Source organism: Pleurodeles waltl, chromosome 3_1 (assembly GCF_031143425.1).
Source record: "Pleurodeles waltl isolate 20211129_DDA chromosome 3_1, aPleWal1.hap1.20221129, whole genome shotgun sequence".
Classification (NCBI taxonomy): Eukaryota; Metazoa; Chordata; class Amphibia; order Caudata; family Salamandridae; genus Pleurodeles; species Pleurodeles waltl.
Window position 1 is genome coordinate 392,592,708 of NC_090440.1, and position 26,426 is coordinate 392,619,133.

The following is a 26,426-nucleotide window of genomic DNA, read 5'->3' on the forward strand; positions in this document are numbered from 1 at the left end:
GTGTTAAGCTGTTTCTGAGTATGCTCAGACAGAGCGTTTGTGATGTGTAAGTGTGGTAGATGACAACTCTTCCCTCCTCATCAAGTCAGAGACTTAACACCTATGGCCCTTTGTTTATAGTTGTGAAATTTATAAAGCGCACGGTCGCCCAAAGGTACCATGGTGCTAAAGCTCAAAAGACAGAAGGGAAAATACCCAGAAGAAATTATGCATCAGAGCCAAAAGCCCTCCTAAAAAGCCATGTCATCAATGAGCACAAGACCACGTCCAGAGAAGACAATGAGCGAATATGCAAAGGGAGCGAGTTCCATACTCTGGGAGCCAGGACTGCTGTGTCAATCTCTCCTAGATTTAGAAAACTGTGGGACAACCAGCAGATAGGCCTTAGAAAGATGTAAAGTCCTTTTCGGAGTGTATCTAATTAAACGTTTAGCAAGGAAATCTAGTGCTAATCCATAGAGAGACGTGAATACTAGACAGCACACTTTAAACTGAATCCATTGGGCAACTGGGAACCAATGAAGTTGCCTTAATAGCAGGCAAGTGTGTGTGCTTAACGAAGGCTTACAACTCATCTTTGCCACTGCATTCTGGAGTAAATGAAGATGCCTTGGGTCACCTCTTGGCAGTCCTAGATAGATGCTGTTAGTGTAATCTAAAAGGTCTCCAAAAAAAACCATCATAAATTTCTTCAAGACCTACGCAGAAAAATATAACTTGAGTTTCTTTAACAGGTGAAGCGAGAAAACTCCTTTTGAGACCAGGCTGCTGATTAGTGGTTTCAGGAACCAATGTTGGTCGACTAAGATGCCTAAATGTTTTGGTATCTGTTAGAAATGGGGTCTTTGGTTGCAGTCAGGTTACCCCCTGTCCAAGCAAGGAAACTCACTCTGGTCAGGGTAAGTCACACACAATCCAAATTATCCTGTGCCCACCCTCTGGTAGCTTGGCACTGAGCAGTCAGGCTTAACTTTTAAGGCAATGTGTAAAGTATTTGTGCAATAAATCATGCAATTACACAGTAGAACACCACAAAAATACACTACACAGTGTTTAGAAAAATAAATAATATTTATCTGATATGATGTAGGTCAAAACGATTAGGATGCACTAAGTATAGGTTAAAATATCACTGTAAAAGTGATGTAAAGTGTCTTTAGTCTCTTAACAGCATTAAATGTTTCTTGCAAGCACAAAGTACCTGGTTTACGTTCAAATTCTCTGCAAGGAATTGGAGAGGAGGCAATGTGTGGAAAACAGGGAGGTGTGCGTCGATTTCTCAGGTCGCACACAGTGATGCATTGTTTATTTTTCACGCAGGGAAGGCTTTGCATTGATTTCCGGTGCGCAGACTTGGATCCTCTTTGGGTTGCGGGGTTTTCAGATGCCCTGGGGATGATGCGTTGAAATCTGTTGCTTGCAGGTCGAAGTCACAGGCTGAGTCGATCTGGTGGGTGTTGCATGGAAATTTCTACCGCACGGCAGGCGCTGCGTCAATTCCTCTCAGGAAGTCGGGCTGCCACGTTACGGCTCGGCCTTGCGCCGATCAAGTGAGCTGTGCATCGTATTTCCGGTCGCTACGCTGGTGCTGCATCGATCTTATCCTTGGGAAGTCGGGCTGTGTTGTTCCGTTTCGGCGTGCGCTGAATGTTTCACCAGGATGCAGACTGTGCGTCGTTTTCTGCAGGCTGTGCGACGATTTCAGATGCATAGGGAGTTCTTCTTGCAAGAATGAAGTGTTTTTGGTCCTGAGACTTCAGGGAACAGGAGGCAAGCTCTATCCAAGCCCTTGGAGAGCACTTCTTCAGCACAGCCAGAGATCAGCAAGGCAGCATGGCAACAGCAAGGCAGAAGTCCTTGTCAGAAAGCAGTCAGGTGAGTCCTTTGGGCAGCCAGGCAGTTCTTCTTGGCAGGTTGCAGGTTCTGGTTCAAGTTCTTCTCCAGGAAGTGTCTTGATGAAGTAGAGTGTCTACCTTAGAAGTGTCTAATTTGGTAGGAGCAGAGGCCCTGTTTAAATACCCAAATGTGCCTTTGAAGTAGGGGAGACTTCAAAGAGTGGCTTAAAAGTGCACAAGGTCTCCTTTCAGTTCCATCGTGTCTGCCAGGGTCCCAGTAGGGGGTGTGACAGTCCTTTGTGTGAGGGCAGGCTACTGTCCTTTGACATGTAAGTGCCAGGCCCTCCATCTTCCCAGCCCAGGAAGACCCATTCAATATGCAGATGTATGCAATTGTGACTCAGCATCTTGTATTTGGGGTTGTCTGAGTGAATGCACAAGGGAGCTGTCAACTAAACCTAGCCAGACGTGGATTGGAAGGCACAGAAAGTGTAGGGAAATGCTCACTTTCTATAATTGGCATTTCTAAAATAGTGATATTAAATCCAACTTCACCAGTAAGCAGGATTTTGTATTACCATTCTGGTCATACCAATATGACTCCTTTCAGATCAGGATCTACCACTCAAACAGTATGCGAGGTTAGCCCTAATGCTATTCTATGAAAGGAGCAGGCCTCACAGCAGTGTAAAACACATTTAGGAGTTTTATACTACCAGGACATATAGAACACGCATGTTCATGTCCTGCCTTTTACCTATATAGCACCCTGCCCTATGGGCTACCTAGGGCCTACCTAGGGCCTACCTTAGGGGTGACATATATGTAGAGAAAGGGGAGTTTAATGCTTGGCAAGTAATTTTAAATGCCAAGTTGAAGTGACAGTAAAACTGCACACACAGGCCCTGTAATGGCAGGCCTGAGACATGGTTAGGAGGCTAGTTATGTGGGTGGCACAAACAGTGCTGCAGCCCACTAGTAGCATTTAATTTACAGGCCCTGGGCACATGTAGTGCACTTGACTATGGACTTACAAGTAAATTAAATAAGCCAATTGGGTATGAGCCAATGTCACCATGTTTAAGGAAAGAGCATATGCACTTTAGCACTGAGCAGTGGTAAAGTGTGCAAAGTCCTAAAGCCAGCAAAAATGAGGTCAGAAAAAGAGAAGGAGGAAGGCAAAAAGTTTGGGGGTGACCCTGCAGAAAGGCCATTTCCTACAGTATCCCTTTAAGATTGCCTAATTCAGGGGAAAGTAAAGGTTTGACCAGGATGTGGGGTTCCCATTAAAGACCACCACTTCAGTCTTATCAGAATTCAACTTCAAATAATTTGCCCTCATCCAGCTGTAGATAAAACACATGAAGTCTTGCAATAAAACATGAGACCTGTGTTGTAGGAAGAGGAGTATCTGAGAATCATCAACATAATTGAAAATCTGATATCCTCTGCCGACTAGCTCCTTGGTCAAAGGTTGTAAATAGATATTGAACAGATGGGGCAGAAGGGTGAAACCTTGAGAGACGCCATATTCCACTTTTACTTCAGGGGCTTTAAAGGGAGAGAGATGAACCGCTTGAGTTGAATCTTCTAGGAACAAGCATATCCATTTATTTGTGTTACAGAATCTTGGAGGATTACACAAAGATGTGACCCAGTAAACAGGCTGCAAGCACCAAGTGGAAATGCCAGCTTTCTAGTAGTGGCAATTTCAGAGTTGTGGTTTCAAATTCAACTTTATCATTAAAGAGAGCTTTAAATTACAATTCTTTAGACACCAAACTTGATATTCACATCTGCTCCCAATTGAAAGTGATCACTTACTAAATGTAATAAGTTAACCCAATGTAATTCTATGTTAGAGGTACGGCTTATGGTAGTGAAAAACAAATTATGTGTTCTTCACTACTAGGACACGTAAAACCTCAAAGTTAAATGTACCAACTGGATGTAAGCCAATGGTATCATATTTAAAGGAGATACCTTATGCACCTTAGCACTGGTTGGCAGTCGTAAACTGCACAGAGTCCTAAAAGCCAACAAAACCAGGTTAAAAAAACAGAAGAGTGGAGGCAAAAAGTTTGGGGATGACCCTGCAGAAACGTCCAAGTCCAACACAAATGCGGCCTATCTCCCGTCACACATTTCATTGCAATGGTGGGGCCAGGGCTTAGACTACTGCAGTGAATACATACTAAGCAGAGGGGCATCAACCTGACCTACTTGAGAGAGAATAAAATAGCTAGTTTACAGAAGCAAATTAAACGAAAGCACTATTACATAGTGGACACCTAAATTAATTATAGGTTGAATCCCCAAACACTATGGATTTAATCAAGTAAAAAATGCTGAAAAGTAGAAAAGCTACTAAGGTTGTGCACCACAGTGGTATTTCAGGCACTAGTTTTAAGGATTATTGTTGTATAGTTCCAAAAACGGAGATGATACAGAGGGCTTGGAGTTAGTTTCAAACATACCCATCTTTGTATAGAAGGGACCATACAGTGAGCTGAGGTGGCACACAAAACACAATGAGAGCAATTATTTGCAAATGATTCTTTCTAGGAAAGATGTTGTGGTGCAAAATAATTTCTCAGATTGTTGGAGCTAACTGTGTATATCCAGGGTTTCTTTGGAGCTTGAAGTGGTAGAAGAACCAGCAGCTGCTGATGGGCATGCAAGAGCAGATCCTCACTTCTCTAGTTTCCAAGCCTTCAGGCAGAGGGGTTTTATCTGTGGATAGGCAGGTGTGGCCTTCAAACAATCTACTTCAACTGACCTCAGTGCAACACTTGAGAAGGTTTGTGAGGGAGCAAGCAGTGGCTTATGCATTTTCTCAAACCTGCCACTAATAATTGTCCTGCTTCTACCTTGCACCCTGTGTATAGACCCAAAGACCAAAGTTTATGTTGCAGTTGCCATGCTCAAAAACCACTTCAATCACCTCAGATAATGTTCAGTCCCTACAAAAAACCAAGGCTACATGAAGGTGTATATGGTTCTGGTGAAAGGCTAAGACTTACAAACAAAGAGAGTGCACAAAGCGAGTTAAGCTTTCCCAGTTGGCCATTATGAAAGGGGCAACCACATCAGTAGAGAAGAGTCAGTGACATAATGTTAGATATTGACTTTGAGCTGTGCACTAAAGTAAAGACGTTGCAGGATGGGATTTTACTCAAACTTTGACAACTATATTACTGAAACAATGTAAAATTAACATGAAAAACGGAAGCAACAGGAGGTGACCTAAGCAATGGGGGTGCAAAGCAACAGAGGGAAACACAGAAGCAACAAGGTTGGGGGCTGAACACAAAAGCAACACAGGGAGGGTGGGGAACAGATATGAAAGCAGTATGAAGAAAGAACGGGGGACAGGGAAGCACCATGGAGGGCACCCAGATGGGGGGAGGCTACGGTAGAAGAACATGGGCAAGGGTAACAGGAAAGGGGCAGGGGACAGAGAGCAACATGAAGAGAAGTTCATGAGGGAGATGTTGCAAAAACACACACTGTTATGGAGTGTTTCACACAAAAAGAAAAAACTATGCTTGAAAAGAAAGAGGTGGAAGCCCAGATGCCAGCTGATCAAAGCAAAGGTAAAGAGGCAATGCGCCATGGGAGAGATAAACACATGACTGACACGAAAGAACATGAATAAAAAGCAGGTAAATGAGACTAACATAGTGACATTCATATGAAGCAGGCAAATAAGAGTGACAAGGAAAGGCAACAAATGGATGGATTCCAGGTCCCTCTATGTTGACGGTAAGCCACAATATGCCTCCCAGCAGGCAGTGAATGTCAGTGGTTCTTAACTTTTTGACTTATGTGGCCCCCACTTAACCACTAGTTGGATCCAGGAACCCCCACTGAATCATTATTAAAACCCAGGGACCTACACTGAGTCAATACTTGAAGTCAGGGATCACATTCTAATAATTTTTAATGAACTGAACCACAAAACAATGCATAAAAATACAGAAACAAGCAATCATCACACAAATACACAAATTATGAAATTATTACGTATTTCATTTAATTCATGAACAAGTATAAAATAATAAAAATGTTAATTTTAACAGGAAACCTGGAACTTCTCTAAACTCAATGGACACCATTCGTCCTCCATACTATATTCTGTTTGATGCACTTGCACCGCTCCCTCAGATCAGTCTGTGGATAATGACTTAATTTATAGCCTCCAGCTACGGATTTCTTCACATTTACAGGACATTTAACAATTTTCAGCTGTACATTTTGCTTTTTTATTTATACACGCTTTATTAATCTGCTAATATTATTTAATTTTCTAACCAGTTGCGCACCCCCGAGTAGGCTTGACCCCCCCCCCCCCCCACCCAGGAGTCGCCGCACCACAGGTAAAAAATACTAATGTAGAGGCTCGACCTAAAAAAAAATGTTGCCTTGCTTTTTCATGTATAAAAACGAATTATTGCTAAAGTGCCTGTTCATATTTACAATAAGAAATACAAGCTCTTTAAAAAATATATTTTTATCTAATATGTATGAGAGCTGAAAGACATACCTTTAATGTGTCTTCGTCCAGTGCGTTTACTTCCTCTATAAGTGTGCCCAACTCTTCCGGAGGAAGCAACGATATGACTGATTGGCCGGAAGAAGCCGAGGACTGAGAAATATATTGTTCCTGTTTATTTTCAGCGTTCTCATCTTCTTTCGGACCTACTTTATACTCTCTCAGTTCTGAAAGGCTTTGGGGCAGAAAAGCGGAGGAGGGAATTAGCACTGTAATATAAAAATAAACGCACAATGCATGCTTTAGCATTTCACCAACTGCAGCCTCTCAAAGCTGGGAAGTAGTGATGTCCGAAGTTTGCTTTAGAGTTTCGATGCAATGGAAATACTACTCAATGGTACAGGTGTTTTGGTGCAAATGCTGCACTGGGGGCAACACGAGACATTCGCCTAGGGCACCTCAGCAATTAGACACAGAATGTCCCTCAAACAATGAAACTTAGCCCTCACACTTCTTCTAAGACACTAAACATTCGTGGACCGGCAGTGGTTAGTTCATAATTTATATTCTCTTTGTTTGTAATGCCGTTTCTTAGTTTTTCTGCGAGGATGTTTATGTGTATTACAGTGTGTTCTAAATGGGAAACCCTGGACGTTAACTACCGGTAGTCACCATTTGCAGCAGGTACAACCCTTTCGGTGCCATGACATTGCTCACTCTAACCCCACTCCAAGGGTTCACGAAGGGGCAGGAACAGAATGTAAATAGGCATTAAAGGGTTTGTAGTTTGTACTCCTGGCCATTTCCCTAGCCATTCAGCAGTTGTTAAGAGGCTATTTGGGGTCCAGAGGGGGAGGCAAGGCGTCAATCCAGTGGTGTCACTGGGTTGAAAGGGTGTGAAATGTCAATTCGCTGCTACTATGAGGAAGCGACCCACATGATGTTATCCAGATAAAATGCAGAATTGTACTAACTCACAAGCTTACAAATGAGCGTGCTGTCATTGCTCCAAAATATACTTTCTGTTGGAAGTTAAACTATCAGGAAACTGTTCCATTTGCTCTAATTTGTCAGAGTGTACAAGACACTTTATAGCTCATGTTGTCTCATTTTTAAAGTTAGCACACAGGGACATACTTTTTAACCTACTTATTATGTTTACTCGTGTTAGGTTCTGTATGTAACAGCAGATAGGGGGGGAAGGAGCAGTGTGACTGTGTGTGAATGTGTTCGAATTTCAGTGTTACGTCTGAGCTGACCATATGATGTCACCAGGCCAATGCCTGTGATGTCACAGTAGAATGTTGAGGCAGGTTTGAAAAAGATAATTAAAGGGAGGGTAGGAAACAAGCAGGGAGTGCAGGACTTGCTCCCCTGCCACTTCTGAAGCCTTCCTTCAAAGATAATCACTTGCATCACCCGCAGAGTGCTGCACTCCTCCTCATCCGCCTATATAAATGAGAAATAGGGTTCCAGAAATGCCCAATCCCTGCTCCTGGCACCCCCCACTTTCTGGCGAGAATGATACATGAGTCAGTCCTTCTCAGGCAGCGCCACTTGAATCTGGAACTCTCTGCCTCCCTCACTCTGTATAATCACCTGCCTAGCAACCTTCAAAAAGGACCTCAATCTCCTCCTGTTTGACAGACATCTTGGTTAAGTCACCCTCGATTAGACTTCTTCACTTTCTCCAATGGGCCCTGATCTACCTTTGTTTAACTGTTCATGTCCTCTGCCCTTTAATTGTATGTGTCTCTTGTGGTAACTCCTGTATATATACACTGATGTAAACGTCTGAGTTCAACTATTAATGTAACCCGCTGTAACCCTGTATTCTGTGCCTGTGTATAGTGCTCTGATGCCTTAGGGCCATGTCCATGCTATATAAAATTGCAAATAAAATAATACATCAGAGTAGCGGTTGTTTTAAACACTACTCAGGACCTTTAAGTGGATTAGGAAGACCATAGTAATTGCCTCTGTCATAATGAGATATAGTGAGGATCTGAGGATCACAAAGGCATGCAAGGTGGCACGATGCCTGGTTGACAGAGTGAATTATGCCCGAGTGCTCCCTAAAAGGAACATAATACCATGGGACTTTATTCAATGTCAGGTGCTGCTGGCAGTCTCATTTAAGTCCTCTCACAGAAGTAGTGAGGTCTTTCCGAGCAAAAAAAGCCAGCACATAAGGTGGCGGAAAGGGATGAAATAAGATGTGAGTGCACTTTTCCACTGAACACATTGAGAGAGAATATGTAGCAAAACACCCCCGGTGAATTGCTGAAGTTGTAGTGAAATGCAGAACCCCCCCTCTAGGTTTGTAATAAAGATGTACTGTCTTACGGCTGAAGTAAAAGGAACCTTCCAAAGGTCCAGGAAAATATGATCCATAAGGACATGAGCAACTCTCATTGGGTGCATGAACTGTGGCCTGTTTGTTCAGGGTATGATAAAGAACCCACCACAGGGTAATTGTTAAGCTTGTTTTGAAAAGAGTTCAAGTATTCAAAATCAGGACACAGATCTATTAGTTTTATTCTGTGAAGTTGCAATCAGATGCCCCAAAAGACATTTAACTACATGACTATGACTATGTGAGAGTAACAACCCTCTCGTGGTATAAGCACACTCTTGTCAAAGTGTGGCTTCTTTGGGGGAACGTAATGGTAACCTACCAAAATCTAAACTTAGAAAGGGTGCTGCAAACATATAGACATACAGGTGATTTAAGATAGCATCATTTCATAAGAGGATCTGCTATACATGAATTACAACTTAAGCTGACTTGCTCTAAATAGTTAAATAAAAACAGAACAGAATACATGGAAAATAAAAAAGTGTCACCAGTGACCGAGCATGCGTGGCTTAGACTTGAAGGCTGGAAGTGACTCGGAATATTTCATGAAATTGACCTGTACAGAGCAGCATCTTTACAAGGAAAAAACATAATGGTCCAGATTTACTAAACAGTGGGGCAGCGCGGTGCTGTGCCAAAATTTGCAGCATAGCACTGCACCACTTTAGAAATGCAGAGATGCGCGTACTTACTAAAATGCAGCGCATCCCTGTGTTTTCCCCCTGCGCTGTGCTACATTTAGCTGCCAGTGCCAATGCAGACATCCTTGCCCCATAGTGCAAGGGTGTCTACATTGAGGGGATTGACTGTTTATGTGCAGGAAGATGTCCTTTCCTGCACATAAACAATCTACAATGGCAATTTTGCACCTCCATGTGTGCTGCAGAATGCAACACACATAGAAGTACCACATCGTCATTTTTGAATGATTGTTTATGTGTGTGTCCCTTCCTGCACATAAACAATCATTCATGGCCGTTTGCTCTTTCTATGTATGCTGCACAATGCAGCACACATGGAAAAAGCAAAAACGAGGAGGAATAAAAGTATTCTCCTCCTTGTGCCATGAACACCACCATTATTTCTGTTACATATTTAAAAACAAACAAATATTAAATTATATTCTGTGCTTGTTCATGATTTTGTCTCTACATATGTTTTGTATGACCAATCCATTAAATCATATGGAGGTGCGTGTAGAACACTAAGGGGCATATGTTCAATGAATTGGCATAGGGCAGCGCCACAGGTATTACTGCTGCGCTGTCCTATGCCAAGTTGAAAGGGCAGAAATGCACTGTGGTTATAATATATGGTGCATTTCTTTCCTTTCCCCTGGTGCTGGTGCACATTTTGCTGCCTAGCACCAACAAAGGCACACTCGCACCATAGTGCAGAATGTAACACACATAGAAAGAGGAAAAAAATGAGGAGAAATAAAGATATTTCTCCTTGTTGCGCCTACCCCGAGGAGGGTTATGATTTTGACGCATTTCTGAGTTTACAGATCCTTGTAAATCTGGGAATGTGTCAAAACCCATGGGTGTTGCATGAGAAAACCAACTGCCACGCCCATGGAACCCCTCCGATGCAGTGTAAGGCAAAACGACAACTTGTGCTGTACTGCTTTACACAATATCTACAAGGCCATGAAAAGCCGCGCAAAGGGCCTTTCAGTGGCCTTGTAGATATGGGTCTGCACCATGAGCTGCTGGTGCATCACAAAATGTGATGCAATAGTGGCGCAAAAGACGTGTAAATATGCCCCTCAATCAGAGAAGACTGTATTGAACTACTCGCTTGTAGCACAGATGAGCATTTTCTTGCATCCCTCCAGAAAAACACTTTTTCCCAATGCCTCGTTAAAATGTGTGAAAATAACAAATACAATATGATAAGGTTGAGAAAAATAAATACTTAGAAAGATGTAATTCATCCAAATGGTTTTATATTTGTAACTGAAAAATAAAATAATGGTGGCAAACATTTGTTTAAATGAGAAATTTCTGAAATTTTTATTGGGTCATGTGAACTGAACTTTTACAGTCATTGTGAATATTGACTCTTTTGGCAGACTTCCGATCATCGTCTTGAGACTGTCCTGTTCCTTTCTTCCACCCCTGAGTATGGTTGACATACAATATGGTAATTTGCTTTACTGCTTGCATGACCATACACGAATATAGGTTGGAACAATGCATGCTGGAACCATACATGCCTGAACAATGCAGTCGGAACAACAACCGCGTTGTTACCACTAATGCCTTTACCACAAATGCCTTAATAACGATTTTTCGTTGTAAAGGCATGTCTGGTAAAGGCATGCGTGGAACAGCATGCATGGTTCCAGCATGCAACCCCCCCTGACCACCACCCCTGCCCCTAAAACCACCCCACCCCATAAAGCTAAAATTACCCCTACCACCCACTCCACCCCTAAAACTACCTCGACCCCCCACGCTGCCCCTAAAAACTAAAATTATCCAGACCGCCCCACCCCCGCCCCTAGAACTAGCACGACTCTCCCACCCGCCCCTAAAACCTAAATCTACCCGATCCCCTACCCCTGCCCCTAAAACTTAAACTACCCTGACCCCCAACCCCCACCCCTAAAACTACCCCGAACCCCCACCCCGCCCCTAAAACCTAAAACTACGCGACCTCCCACCCGTAAAAGTTAAAATCATCCTGACCCCCACCCCGCCCCTAAAACTACCCTGACCCCCCACCACGCCGCATAAAACTAAAATTAGCCCGTCCCCTTACCCGCCACTAAAACTACTGTGACCCCCACCACTACCCCTAAAACCTAAAACTACCCCGACCCGACACCTGCCTCTAAAAACTAAAATTACCACAACCCCCCACCGCTAGAACTACCGTGACCCCCCAATACCATCCCAAAAACCTAAAACTACCCCACCCCCCACCCCTGCCCCTAAAACCGAAAACTACCCAACCACCCACCCCGCCCCTAAAACATAAACTACCCCCACCCTGCCCCTAAAGCCTAAAACTACCCCGACCCTCCCACCCCGCCCCTAAAAAGCTAACACTACCCCGACGCCCAACCTTAAAAACTAAAACTACCCCCACCCGCACCAAAAAACTACCCCTAACCCTACCGCATCCCCACTTACCTGACTGTGTCCTCTTCCGATCCTGAGTCTGTTTTTCTCTGCCTTAACCACACGTGTTCGTTGTTAGGGACATGCGTGATTAAGGCAGAGGAAAACAGAGTCATTGTTCACAAAAGCGTTGTTCCGCTTTTGTGGACAGCGCACCTCGTTGTTTAGGTGTCGTGTTTAGGCTGTTTTCCCCATACACATTGTTATTTCAGAGGGCATATTTATTCAAAGGGATATATTATTGTGATGTCCAGAGTTCTTTTGTACTGAGTTTTTGCCATCAAGAATTTGCTATCAAACGGGTGTTTTTACTAAATCTGCAGGTCTGTGGTATCCTTCCTGCACAAAAACAATCATCCCTGCAACGCAGGCATCCTTGTGCCATGGTGCAAGGGTGCCTGTGTTGTGGCATGGCAGGAATTTGTGCACCAGTGCAGGGGGCAAGGAATGGAATGCATGGTGTCTTGTAGATTTGTTATATTCCTCCTGTTTTGTTTTGACACAGGGCAGTGCCGCAAAAAAGCTTGCGACGCTGCCCTGGCAAAAACCTTTTAAATAGGTCCCTCAGTTCTCTCACACATGCTAATGCATCAAGGTCCTTTGTGAACACCACACACATGAGCCACCTTTCTGACACAGGACCTTGATACACCAACATATGTCACAGAACTGATTAAAACTATGTTAAACAATGTGACAAATGTTCTGCTCGCTTCCTCAGTCCAAACATCCTCAGTTAATATCGCGGCTGCTGTCATTAATTATGAAGAGTTTTCAGTTTTCCCTGGCCCTTAGTTTGTGTTTGTTAATATAACATTACTGCTGTATATCTTAGGAGGCATTTATTATTATACAATTTAACGTAACAAGGTAGAAAAATCATTCATTGTCTTCAAAAGAAACACCACTAGCTGACATTCTACACTATACCTCCTTCCATGAGTAGGCCTTGACAGTTTGCTTTCACTACTCCAAAATTCAAAGCCTAAAAAAGAGGTTTTGGGAAATTCAGAGAGCTTGGAGTAGTTTCTGGATGCTGTGATTCCACAGTCAACTGACAATACTTGCCATAGGGATTGACCAGCAGGTCCTGATTTCCCTAGGACCTAAGGAATGTACCTGATACCTCAATATATTTTTTGCTAGTTAATCATTCTAGTAGTGGATATTACCTGGTTTCGGACTTCAAGGAGATCACTTATCCATGGAATTCTTCAGGTATCAGTAATTTCCTCTATATTTGTCAACGTTTATGTATCCCACTTAAGATACGTAGATCAAGCATTCAGCTTCTACATGTAAGATGATAACACCCAGATCCTCCTTAAAGTAGAAACTCATTTAGTGGTCATCGACGAGAAATCCACCATTAGGAGGACCTCTCAATACCACCCACTGGGACCTCAAACCACCTTCTGCAACCTCATCACCAAATTAACGCCCCCCTTGCCATCGACCTAAAGGACTACATGTTTCCTTGGTGACATCAACTTACACTTCAATGACAAAACTGAGCCTAACTCAGCCAACCTGTTCAACAGCCTGAATAACATTGGCCTCACTCAACTTGTACACGGACCGCACACTTCACAGGACACACGATTGACCCCATATTCACCTCCAGCAATCGCATCAAATATAACCACACCTCCGAACTCACATGGAACAAACACTCCATTGTCCACTTCATCATCACAATCCCCGTGCCCTTCTCCCGATGCAACCCACCACCGCTCTTTGCAGCTAGAACCAGGCCTCAGAGACCAAATGGAGCAACACCCTAGCCCTCAACCCGCCCCAAACAATGTATACCAGGATGTCAGAAGTTTTAATGCCTGGATCACTGCCTGTGCTAACATTGTCACCTCCATTAAGAACAAGACGATTCACCAAGCAAATCTCAGGACAACAAAGTGCCACTGAAAGCACCTCAGGAGAATGTGGCATGCCAACAAAGTCCCAGCCATCAGAAATGCCTACAAATCAGCACTCAACCTATTCCTCTGCCAACTACGTGAGATTTAAAAAAAAAGCACTGGCATCACGCATCAAAGCAAACCCCATTGACAGTAAGGAACTCTTCTGCACAGTAAAAGAATTCACCAACCCTGCAATGGCAACAAGCAGCATCTCTCGGGACATATGCGACAGCCCTGCAGATTTCTTCCACAACAAAATTGCCAAAATCTACTGAAACTTCAACCTTCAACTCAAGCCTGAAGACTTTTTCACTGACCATACCTTCACACATATGACCACCCCAAGGGTAACCACTTTGAACTACTCACCATTCAGAACACCATCACCATCATGAAATACATCCACTCAGGGGCCGCACCTGACCCATGACCCCACCACATCTTCAACCAAGGAGCATCCAGGATCGGCCTCAAACTTTCCACTTTACTCAACACCTCATTGGATTTGGCCACCTTCTCAAAAGACTGGGAGCATGCGAAAGTCAATCTCTTGCTCAAGAAACCTTCAGTGGACCCCCATGAACTCAGCAACTACAGATCCATCTCGCTGCTCCCTTTCTCAGCCAAAGTGACTGAAAAAGCCATCAACTAACAATTTATCAGATACCTAGAATAATCACCTCCTGGACGACTCCCAATCTGGATTTTGCAGCATCTACAGAGCCAAGACAACCCTTAACACGGCTACAGATGACATCCAAGCCCTCCTGAAAAAAAGGATAGACAGTCGCCCTTATCCTACATGATCTCTCAGTGGCCTTTGGCACTGTCTCCCACTACACACTCAGGCCCATATTTATACTTTTTTTGCGCCGCATTTGTGTCGTTTTGTGACGCACAATCGGCGCAAACTTACAAAATACAATTGTATTTTATATGTTTGCGCCGCTTTTGCGTCTAAAAGCAGCTCAAATGCGGCGCTAAAAAAGTATAAATACGGGCCTCAATGCCAGACTTCATGACATAGGCATCTAAGAAGCTGCCTTCAGATGGATCACCTCCTGCCTCACTGACACAACACTAGTCCACCTTCCACCCTACACCTCCGAACCCAAACCAATCGTCTGTGGAGACCCTCAAGGATCATCACTCAGCCCCACCCTCTTCCACATCTACATGTCCCCCCTTGCCAACACAGTCAGATCCCACAGACTCACCATTATATCCTACACCAACAGCACACAACTCATCCTCTCACTCTCAGAAATCTCCACCGCCGCCAGAACCAAGTTCCACAAATGCATGACCAGCTTTGCCAGCTGGATGAGAGATAACTGCCTCATGCTCAACACAACAGAAGTCTTGATCTTTGGCAATGCCAACTCCCCCTGGAACACCTCCTGATGGCACACAGAGCTAGTGCCCACACCAACCCCAGCTGAGCATGCCAGAAATCTCTGTATCATCCTGGAAAGCAAATTCATCACAGTCCCATGCCCATACAGTGTAATCTTCCTTCTTCTTTATCGGGCGCATGTTACGTAAGATTTTCAAATGACTTCTTCAAAACGCATCATCAGTCATGCACTCATCACCAGTCAACTGGACTATGGCAATACTGTATACATGGGTATCAAGGCCCTCGTAGTCCAAAGACTACAGACCACCCAGAGTCAACCTCCTTCTTCCTTATCTGGTGCATGTTACGTAAGATTTTCAAGTGGCTTCTTGAAAACGCATCATCAGTCATGTCCTCATAACCAGTCAACTGGACTATGGCAACACCATATACATGGGTATCAAGGCCCTCGTAGTCCAAAGACTACAGACCACCCAGAACGCCACAACAAGGCACATCCTGGACCTCCTTTGTCACACCCACATCACCCCCACCTCAAAAAACTCCAGTGGGTCATGGTTCAGAAGAGATGCCAGTTCAAGCTCCTCGCCCATGCATTCAAGACCCAGGAAAACTCGCCTACATCAACCTCCACCTAAGATTCCACAAAGTTTCCAGACACATCTGCTCTGCCTCTCTCATGCTTGCCTTTAACCCCTGCATACAATGCAGCAGAGCAGGACGCTCCTCCTCTTACCTCATAGCCAAGTCCTGGAACGGCCTCCCCCTGCACCTCAGGACCTCTCCTACTCTACAGAACTTCTGTAGGATGCTAAAAACTTTGTACATCGACTGAGACCCTGGACCCTGGACCCTGCAGGCACCTTAATACCATCACAGGTGACATCACACTCTACAAGTTGACTGATTAATCGATTGATTACTTGCATTTTCTTTTCTAGGCCGCAGATGGCTAGTAAAAGAATGATACGATCAGTCATTTACTAGTGCAGTGGAATACAATGGAGATCCCTCATACACACAATGACTCCTAATTGTGCCCTGTGAAATTATCGCCTTTTTAACATTAGTCTACCTTAGTACCGGTGTGAAAGGACCAAAAGCGTGGGACTGACGCTTGATTACCATGGTTCAATATCCAAAAAGTTCCCAGAAATAGATTTAAACAGATGTGGCCAGAAGGCTTCTACTGAGCTTTTGTTTCTTATCGAAAATAGAGATGATTGTGAATGCTTATTTCAGATCATATCTTGACTAACTGAATATAGCATACCAGAGCCTTCTCAAGACTCACTTGAACCCCTTGTAATTGATTCAAAATGCACCTTGTTGCGTGTCTGACACACACATCACATACGCTCAGGTCCTTCTTCCTTGCAATTGATTCCAGGTCTTGATAGGGTTAACCATCCGACATCATAATCTACAAGGTGCACTCTTAACGGACATTACATTTTAAAATCAAAATTGTGATTCTCTGACACCATGAACCTTTTAATCCCACACGTGAGGTGTATCCAGTAGGTTAAGAAATGTCATTCCCACCGCCTGCCTGTGAAACGTTTTACTTGAGTGCCTAAAGAATAGGTTACAATTACATAAACTTTGTGCATCAGTCATTTGCTTTATCCATAACTAAGGTACTATTACTATACGGTTGTTAACTGATCTAGTTTTTCCCTTCCTGGAACTACCGATACCGCAGGTATCTCTGATTCTGGCCGAGCTGCGGAGATTACCTCTGATTACAAGTTAATGGGCAATAACATGTAGGAATCTGTGTTCTTATAATAATCGCATTTTTCCCACTTTCGGCTGGAGTTTTACCTGGACTTTGTGTCAGGTCTTAGTGTGAAATCTTTAAATCATTCCCTTTGCACTTCTTTCGCTTTTGAAAACTCTTCTAGGGACTTCACACTTTTTGTTATTTAAATATCTTCAGCTTTGCAGTGGCAGATTTATTTTGGGAGGCCATTGGATTATTTATAAACTATTTTTAGAAGCCTAAATCAACATTTATAAGCCCTCGATCATACATGAGTACCAAGCAAGCCACTCTTTTTGTCCCATGACTTGGATACCCTGACACACAGGATTTATACGCTCCTTCATTCCAAGCCACACCACAGACACACTCATCCGCATGCAGCAACTCTGGCCACATACTTTCAGCTCTGCTAATACATGCTAAGGAGTGTGTGGAGAGGCAAATATTTTGAACTTGAAGAGTTGAGGGCAATGAAAAAATGTAAAAGTTAGACACACCACAGATATGCCCACTATGAAAGTTAGAACCCTGCAGATTTGGAAAAAATGGTGCATTAAATGCTGGTGGTCTGAAAAAGAAATGCACTATCTACTTGGCTTCTTCTTATCATTGTTTGTTAGCAGGTGGTGGTTGTAGGCTCATTGACACTCTTCACATCACCCCATGCCCCACATATGATCGAGGAAGTATTGCAAAGATTCCTTTGCAGTACATAGCCACAAAGGCGCTAAAATTCGCCTAGGCATGCTCTTTCTTTACTTCCTGTGACCCACAACAAACAGGAACTAGAAGAAGCCTGCAGAGACGCATCAGAAAATCCATTTCTGCCTCTTCGAGGAGGGAGTGCGAATGGCACTTGGTTCAATATTTCCTGGCGGAGAAGAGAGTGAAAGAAATAATAAATGAAAGATGGAGTAGCACCTTTGACCTTAGAAAATGAATGCTTCACAAGAAAACAACACATGTTCGACATAACTAAAGAAATAACACAAATTGCAGCTGCTGGACGGACAGCTTCAAACAAATCCATTTCTGGATGTAGAAGCCGCTTTACACTAAAATACCTAGACATTATGTGTTGGCAATTGAAACGCCGGAAGCAGGAAGGAAATGCAGTAATTTACAGCTGGTGCTCATACATGTTTGACCAAGCCCCTTTGTCTTTCAAACTTCACATCCGTTTTGTTGCTTGTAAAGGCCAACCGACAAAGAACTACCAATATAATCCATACGGATAGTGATAGAGAAGTGTGTGTGTGAGAGAGAGCGAGAGAAATGGGTTACTTTTGTATTGGGTTGCTATCTGTCAGGTGGTCTATCTACCTTTCGTCACAGAATAGTACAACTACAAACTTAGCAGAGCAAATGAATTAAAACACGTCGCTGGAAAGATATGAGTTGAACGCTCGCCACTGATAAATGTGGTGATGTGTTGATGATTTCAAACCCTAGTAATGTAGGTTCAGCCTTTGAGCCTTCCGAAGTCAATACAGAACCTAGAAACAGCAGCAGGGTGTTATGAATCGCTAACAACAAGTTAATAATAATATTATCTTACTTCACAGAAAATCCTGTGTCCGAGTGCAGGCTGTCGCTTGTGAAAGATGGAGGGGTGTCTTCGTCTTCTGTGAAAGAGTCAGATGATTCGGAATGTGTGCTCCATGGATTGCTGCCATGTGGTACTGGAGACTGAGGAAGGGAGAGTAGGGATTTCATTAAGGCAACGGACACTTGGTTGGTAATGGAATAGATTTTGTTGCAGTGCTCTTCGGTCTTCATGAGCTCAGAAGACTGGTTGGCCGTAAGGGGGAAACTTCTTGTTCTCTGGCTGGGAGCTTTTATTACCAGAAGCTCTGATGATTGTGTGCATAGTGAATCTGTAGCTTGTTCGTTGCTTGCACTACTGCTTCTCCTTGCACTGTACCTGCGAGCTGGTGACGAATTAGAAGTCAGTTCGGACTCGCCTGTATCAAAATTCATGAAATCACTGGATTTTACTGTGCTGGTGTCTGTATTTTGAGGCTCTGTGTTCCTCATGAGGTCTTGACTTAAGTGAACACCTATGGAACTAGGCGCCTCTGCATCTCTAGAGGGATTCTGGTCTGTTGTCTGCATTGTTGGTTTAGGAGGAGGTGTTCTGGTTCCCTTTTCTGGCAATTGGCATGTGCTGAATGTTTCAAAGGAGCTTATCTTCTGTTTTATCGATGAGGTTCTGGTTGTTGCATTCCGTAAGTTTGGCTCCCGCTCCCGGATGGGTGTTTTGGGCTGCCCAGCCACAGTTCTGTCACAAATGGGCACTAGGTCTGATATTCCATTTCTTGAACCTCTGAGACTCTGTCGAAACCAGGTAGGTTTTGGGGCCACAGGGGGACCCTTCTTTGCAACAGTCATTTCTTCAACTTTGCATGCTTCCATTTCAAATTTGTCTAGTGCTGCATCTGAACACAGGGGAGATGTATCTTCATCATTCATACTGAGGTTAGATTCCATGTCCAAGGGATTTGTATCTTCGTCCGCAGCAGGATTAAACAGGCTTTTTATGCAGTCCGAAATTCTAACCCAAGGGTCCTCTGTTGTAGCCTCAAAACTGTGCTCCACCCGTGCTTGTCTTCTGAGTAATGGCCTTTGAGTTGATGAGAGATATTTCCCTACAAAACAAAAATGCAATCATAGAATGTAAAATATGCCGAGGCATTGTATCTCACAACCTGGTACAGCATAAGTTATGTTTCTTTAGTTTAGAATATAATTTCTGCATTCTGATGAAGAAGGGCAATGCTTATTCAAGAATTAACATCACAACTTTTGACCACCTTGGCTCCAAAAGAAATAACGTAAATGACCCTTTGATTGTTATAAAATCATACATCTTGTATAACATCCTATATTAGGTGTCTGAATAATAAATTACTTTGCATGAAAAGCATATAAAGGCTTTGCACGAGGAATCACGGGGCACACTTATGTTCAAGCCCAGAGGGGGTACAGACTCAGGAGATGGAACACCTGTACGTTGAAGGCCTCTTTTGCATGAAACTGATGCATCCGTGCATCATATACTTCTGATTTCTTGCACCTGCGTGCAAATCCCCTCACAACATATGGAAGTGCTGTGTTTACAATACAGAGCTCTATGGCGCACGTTTTCATGGATGCATCAGAAATTCTGATGTATCCGTTGGCGCTAAAGTGACACAATGCTGGAGTTCCTGGAGTTGCTCCAGTAATGCGTCAGAACACAGATGAGAGTCCCATTGTAAAAAGCCCTGTGTCAATCTTACGCCTGGTCTGAGAAGACATTAATATTTTGACACAGTGAAATCATAGAGTGACGCAGTGAAAAGTTGTAAATTTCACTGCATCAGCTATACGTGGCTTTTTATGTGAAAACCCCTACCCTGCATACATTATACCTGCGCAGCTAAAATGTGACGCAGGGCTTCACAAACTGACGCATTGGGCCCAATGTGTCAGTTTGTAAATATGGAGCAGTTTAGAACAATGGTTGCGCCTTTGCTGCATCAAAAAAATGAAGCAGCGATGCAGCAAGGGGCTTGTAAATGAGGCCCGAGAGTCTCTCATTCAGACGGAAATCAACTGAGCCCTGTAGCAATGACTTCACGATGTCTGTTAGAAATTGGGATTCTGGTTGCCAGAGGTATGCACCCGGTCCAAGCAGCAAGCTCAATCCCAGTCTGGGTAAATCACAAACACATCCCAAATTTACCTAAACTCACTCCCTCATAATTTACCACAGAACAGTAAGGCTTAATTTAAGAGGCAATGTGTTAAGTATTTGTGCAACACTTCAAACTGAGAAACAGTGAAAAAACCACACGGAAAGATACCACACCCGGTTAGAAAATAGAGCTTCATTTAATGAACAAAACTAGACCAAAATGTGAAAAATTCCGTAAGCAGAACTTGAGATGTGAATTTTTAAAGACTAAACTGAAATGTATTGCTTAAACATATTAAGTGCCAAACTGGTCATCCTGGACCGGGTTAAATTTGAACAGTCAGGCCAACTGCGATGGAGCGTGGATCAGATACAGGGACCAGCCTTGTCCCTCTGAAAAGTACCTTGGTTGCGCCGAGGAAAATGCAGGAAGCAAGGGCGGCAATGTGTAGTCGTCGATCCTTCCGATGTAGGCAATGTGTCAGTTCCAAACTGTGGAAAGTCAAAGATGCATCGGAACTGGAGGTGATGCGTTTTGCTGACAGCGATGTTTCCAATCCTCACAGCAGCAGCAATGCATCAGTGTCGATGGGCCAGTTCTGACAGTGCAATAGCGTTGATGCGTGGATTCTGAACTGGAGCAGCACTTTATACCCACTTCCAAAGGCCTGGAACTGGATTGGCACCACTTGGCAGGGCAAGACTCACAGATGGCAGAGTTCAGGTTCTGTAGGTGATGAGTTGGAAGTCTTTTGCGCCCCTCAGACTTCAGAAAACAGGAGGCAAGCCACCAAGCCCTTGGAGCTACTCTGGTTCTGGGTGATATGGGTCCAGTCCTTCTCACCCTGGCAGAGAGGAGAGAAGGCAGCAGGTCAGGACAGCAAGAAAGCAGTTTTTCCAGAGCAGCAGTCCTTGTAGCATCACATCAGTCCTTCTTTCTGGCAGAGTCCTTCACAGGTCCAGAATGTACTGAGGTGGTATGGTCAGAAGTCCAGTTCTTATACCCAGTGGTGCTTTGGAAGTGGGGAAAACTTCAAAGAAGGGCTTTGAAGTGCCCAGAGGTCCTACCTTCTTGCCCTAGCTCCAGATTCACTACAGAGGATTAAGCAGTCCTTTGTGTGAGGACAGGACACAGCCTATTCAGGTGTAAGTGTGAAGTGTGCCTGTATCCGTCCTCCCATGCTGTCCAGGATGGACCATCTGGATGTAGACGGCCCATCAGTCAAACCCAAGCTCCCTTTGTGTGTGGCTGGCTCACCACCCCAGACGTGTATTGGAGACAGGCTTCAGACACACAGGGCTAAGAGCAGGAAATTAGAAACTTTCTAAAAAAGGTATTTTCACAATTATAACAATAGTTCTGACTTTACCTTTAAAGAAGATTTATCATTACACTTCTATAGGTACTAAACATGACAGATCTACCCCTTCCCAGTCATGAATTAAAGCATATTAAATGTAATAAGGAATCCCCAATGTTATCCTATGAAAGGGGTAGGTCTCACAGTAGAGAAAAGCAAATTTGAGAGTTTTTCACTACCACGACAGTATATATATGCCCTGCCTTTTAATGACATAGCAGCCTGCCCTATGGGCTATCTATGGCCTACCTTAGGGGTGATGTGTAGGTATTAAAAGCAGAGTTTAAGTCTTGCCAAGGGGTTTAAAAAGCAGAGTTGACATGACAGTGTAACACTCCCATCAGGCTACTGTGGCATCCGGGGAAATGTTTTAAAGGGCTACTTAAGTGGGTGGCACAAGCAGTGCTGTAGGCCCACTAGTAACATGTAATTTACAGGCCGTGGGCACATGTAGTGCACTTAACTAGGGACGTATGACTAAAATAAATATGCCAATTAGGTGCATTCCAATCAAACCATGTTTTAAGGAAATAGCACAAGCACATTAGCACTGGTTAGCAGGCCAACAAAATAAATTTAGCAAAATGTGGAGGGGAAAAGGCAATAAAATTGGAGGTGACCCTGCAGACAGGGTCCCTTCTAACAATATCATTGAATAAGGAGTCCAGCAAAAGATGATACAACCGGTTCTGCTTCAAGACGATGATAACCAAAGCCACCTTCAAGGACATCAGAGTGAGATTTTTTAAATGTAATGTTCTTAGCAAACACGGATGTTCCTGGTACAGCTCCGGCCACTAAAAATGTGCCATGGTCCTACTGAAGTCTTTTTGTTGCCTTTCAATTTACTCCACCTCACCTTTTTTGTCTACTTTTGTCCTAAGCCCTATCAAGCATCTTCTAATCACAGCCGGCTGTTAAACACTAATATTTATCCTTGTTACAGCACATGTAACTACAGTTATATCCAAATAGGTTGTGTGTCAAAATGTGTAACCACCAGAAAGAAAAACCCCTGAGAGCTTTGAAAGGAAGCGCAGTATAAGGTCTTCCGGAGTTATATATTTTCCTTCCTTATGGTAGCTATTGACCACCGGTCCAAGTGTCTGTTAAGATTTTGATCACAATCGATCATAACCTGGCAGAGTCATTCTTTTCCTACCTCAAATACAGGCTCTTCCTTTTACTTTTTCACAGTGGTTTACATTAGAAGTAATTGCCCTGCCATCCATGTTGGACGTCACTCACACTGACTACATCCAAGAACTACTTGTTACCATGCATCTCATTCCAAAATGTATTTTGTTTAGAAAACTCATTAAGACATGCCTAGTAATTACCTCCTTCAGTAAAGAACTTTACAACAAGATCACTGACCTGAAAGAAGTGTCATAATCCATAGCTGTACATGTGTGAACAAAACCAAACAAAGCCCCTTCTCATGCCTCATTTTTCCAATGCTCATATGAGGCACTGATGTCTAATAGCACCATAATCACCACTGGTGCAGTGTTATTTAGGCTTCTGTAAAATTCTGGAAGCGTTTTCTCCTAACACCCTCAGAATTATAGGGGAAATGCAGTTCAAGCCTTGCTTGTTTGCACAATTGTCAGTTGTCTCGATCTCAAGAATATACCCTTTGTTTAATCCCTGTATTCTTTTTCTTGTTTCTGCTGTTTTCTAGAATCTATGCTTCGTTAATATTACTTATAAGTTCACAGGAGCACAAGTGTGTTCTATACAAATGCTCATAAGACGTAATTTTAGTCTCTAATAGCTGGTCTGAAAATACTACAAATGTGTGTTACAGGGTGACTACTGGGGACAATGCATGTTTTCATCATTACAGTTAGTGATAATATGTGGTGCTATAGCCTAATAGCCTCACTTCTGTTAGTAGAATAAGAGACCAGAGTCCCTGGAATCAAGAACTTCTGTAATGTAATGCATTGCCTCAGCCATTTATTGACTGGTGGTGCATTTGTGGACCTAGACACTGCAAGTTATTAATGGTGGTGGTTTGCATCTGACCTGACAAAATAACTGTATTAGGGTGCTCCGTATAGTGGGAATCGTCCAAGCCTTATTACATAATCTATGATTTTGGGGCGTACCCATTCTGTGTGCTGTAGATACATTGCAAATGCATGGTACATGGTGTAAGATCTTTGAGGTTTGTCTGATGTGTGCATCGTCTCTGTAGCCTGTGCCTTTTTCCAGATGGGTTCAGCCTTCATTAGTAAATGAGCTATGGATCAAAAGTTGTCGACCACGTGGGAATAAGGCGAGGTTAATTAGCACTTCCGCATGTGACTAAACTCTGAAGCAGGGTCTACGAACTTTTCTGCATTGAGATGAATATCATCATTTTTGGTGGTACTCTATTTACCATACTCTAAGCCTCAACCAGAGTATTGTGTTTTATCCAATGGAAACAACCAATGTCATAATGACATACCTGCAGTGGAGACGGCTGTATGATACCCCTTTTATGTATGAAAGCCTATGACCGTACCATCCCCAACATGTTCCTCGGTCTCAGCGGATTCTCCTGTCTTTGATTCTAGCACCAGTTTGTGGAACCCTTGATCTGGAGGGTCTGTTCAGGCTGCAACTTGGGTACTGCCCAGGGGCACCCCTTTTAGTCACATTAAAAATGGAATCTTGGTATCTGACTCTTTATGCTGTAGTATCATATAAGTAGCCCCAAGATCCCATTACATTGGCCTGGCTCGGGGCAGCATTTCCACATTTTGAGATTCTTAGGCCCATATTTATAGGGTTTTTTTGCGACGCATTTGCGTCACTTTTTGACGCAAAAGCAGCGCAAACTTACAAAATACAATTGTATTTTAAGTTTGGCCCGCTTTTGCATCACAAAATGACACAAATGCAGTGCTAAAAAAGTATAAATATGGGCCTTAGGGTCTATGCATTAGTTTTACCAACATGTTGTGCACATTTATGCAGTAAAAATCATGAACATTGGAGCATGTGCACATAGTTTTAGAGAGGATGTGGCATATCGAGCAGAACTGTCGACTTTGGAACTGAGCAACCAGGTGTGAGTCTCAGGGCTCAGCATCCTGTGATTCTGAGCAAAATCACTTAGGGGGTTATTACAACTTTGGAGGAGGTGTTAATCCATCCCAAAAGTGGTGGTAAAGTGACGGATATACCACCAGCTGTATTACGAGTCCATTATATCCTATGGAACTCGTAATACGGCTGGTGGTATTTCCGTCACATTTGGGACGTATTAACACCTCCTCCAAAGTTGTAATAACCCCCTAAATCTTGCTGTGCCTAAAACAAATATGAATATCTTGTATAACATAACTGGTGCACACAGATTTGGGTCGAGTTTCTGCTATGCAAAACTGCAAAAAACAAATCTGTATTTGGGGTTACACTAAGATATTTTCAAACGTCTTTATATAAGTGAAAATAGTGACGCAAGATGTAGACTGGATGCTGCTCGAATATGACAATAAGGACAGCCTCATCAACACTTCTTCCTCTATTAAGTTATAGTTTTCAGGACCTTGGCGGAATACACAGTGATTCCTTCTAGAATGGGGCCATGGTAGTAGTACATAGCCATCTGCCTGCAGGGAGTTGCTATCTCTGAAGATGGAAAATGTACTACAACTTGATTGGTTGGTGTTTCGAACTTTAAAGATGCACACACTATGGCAGTCTACTGGGAAATATGAGATCTCTTCACGCTCCAACTTACGAAACACCTCTTAGACACATGCATGCATGGACCCTGCTTCCGTTTGGTACTTTCAGAATGTGGAGGTGGATGCTACCCATTACCTCTGTAAGAGTAATAAGGACAAAACCCTCAAAGTGTGAGATATGCAAACTTTAAAAAACGAACATCACCTAACCCTAACTGAAAGACAGGCTCAGCTTCCCAGATCCTGTAATTCTGAACTCTGAGACACTTCCCATTTCACTACTAGATTAATGCTTCGATTGGCAATGTTTATCTGATTGTTTTAGCCTGTTATCAGTGTTCTGTAGGTTTGTGAATGGTAAACATTTATGAACTCTAAACAAGAAACTCGGTTTCTGCAGGTGTATTCGAGCCCCATGATTCAACAGTATGTTTGCATATTACCAAGGTGGTTTGTCTTTACAAAAACACACCTATACTTGCACAATCATCGCTTTATTGCACCTCTTATAACTGTGGTGTAGTTGTCCTGACTCAATCCAAACACCGCCTCCTTTGAGGTTGGCCTTGTCTGCTCAACACTACCTAACCAGAGATTTAAGGAGGCTTGGGAAGTGAAATTCAGTCTTAGATTGAGTACCACATGTCCAGGTTGGTGGCAGACATCAGAACTCCATCTTTGATAGTACTTGGCTGGCCCTGGGATTTCAAGGATCAGGAAAAACCATAACACCAGGACCCCAGGATTCAGTAGCTATGAACAGGAAAACCTATAGTAATAAACTTAACACAGCTATTTCAACAGTTAGCCATGTGCTTAGGTGTGTTTTCGCCAAA

General features: G+C 43.3%; 1 protein-coding gene across 4 annotated transcripts in view; it reads right to left on the bottom strand.

The window, feature by feature from the left end:
- IL16 (interleukin 16) overlaps window positions 1-26,426 on the bottom strand; it is a 470,913-nt gene that overhangs the window by 104,434 nt on the left and 340,053 nt on the right. For all 4 annotated transcript variants that reach the window (XM_069222586.1, XM_069222587.1, XM_069222584.1 and 1 more), the window contains exons 14-15: window positions 18,423-19,512; window positions 6,382-6,565 (exon numbers count right to left, since the gene is read on the bottom strand). In XM_069222586.1, coding sequence (XP_069078687.1) covers window positions 6,382-6,565; window positions 18,423-19,512 — 1,274 coding nt within the window. The remainder of the gene's footprint in view (window positions 1-6,381; window positions 6,566-18,422; window positions 19,513-26,426) is intronic.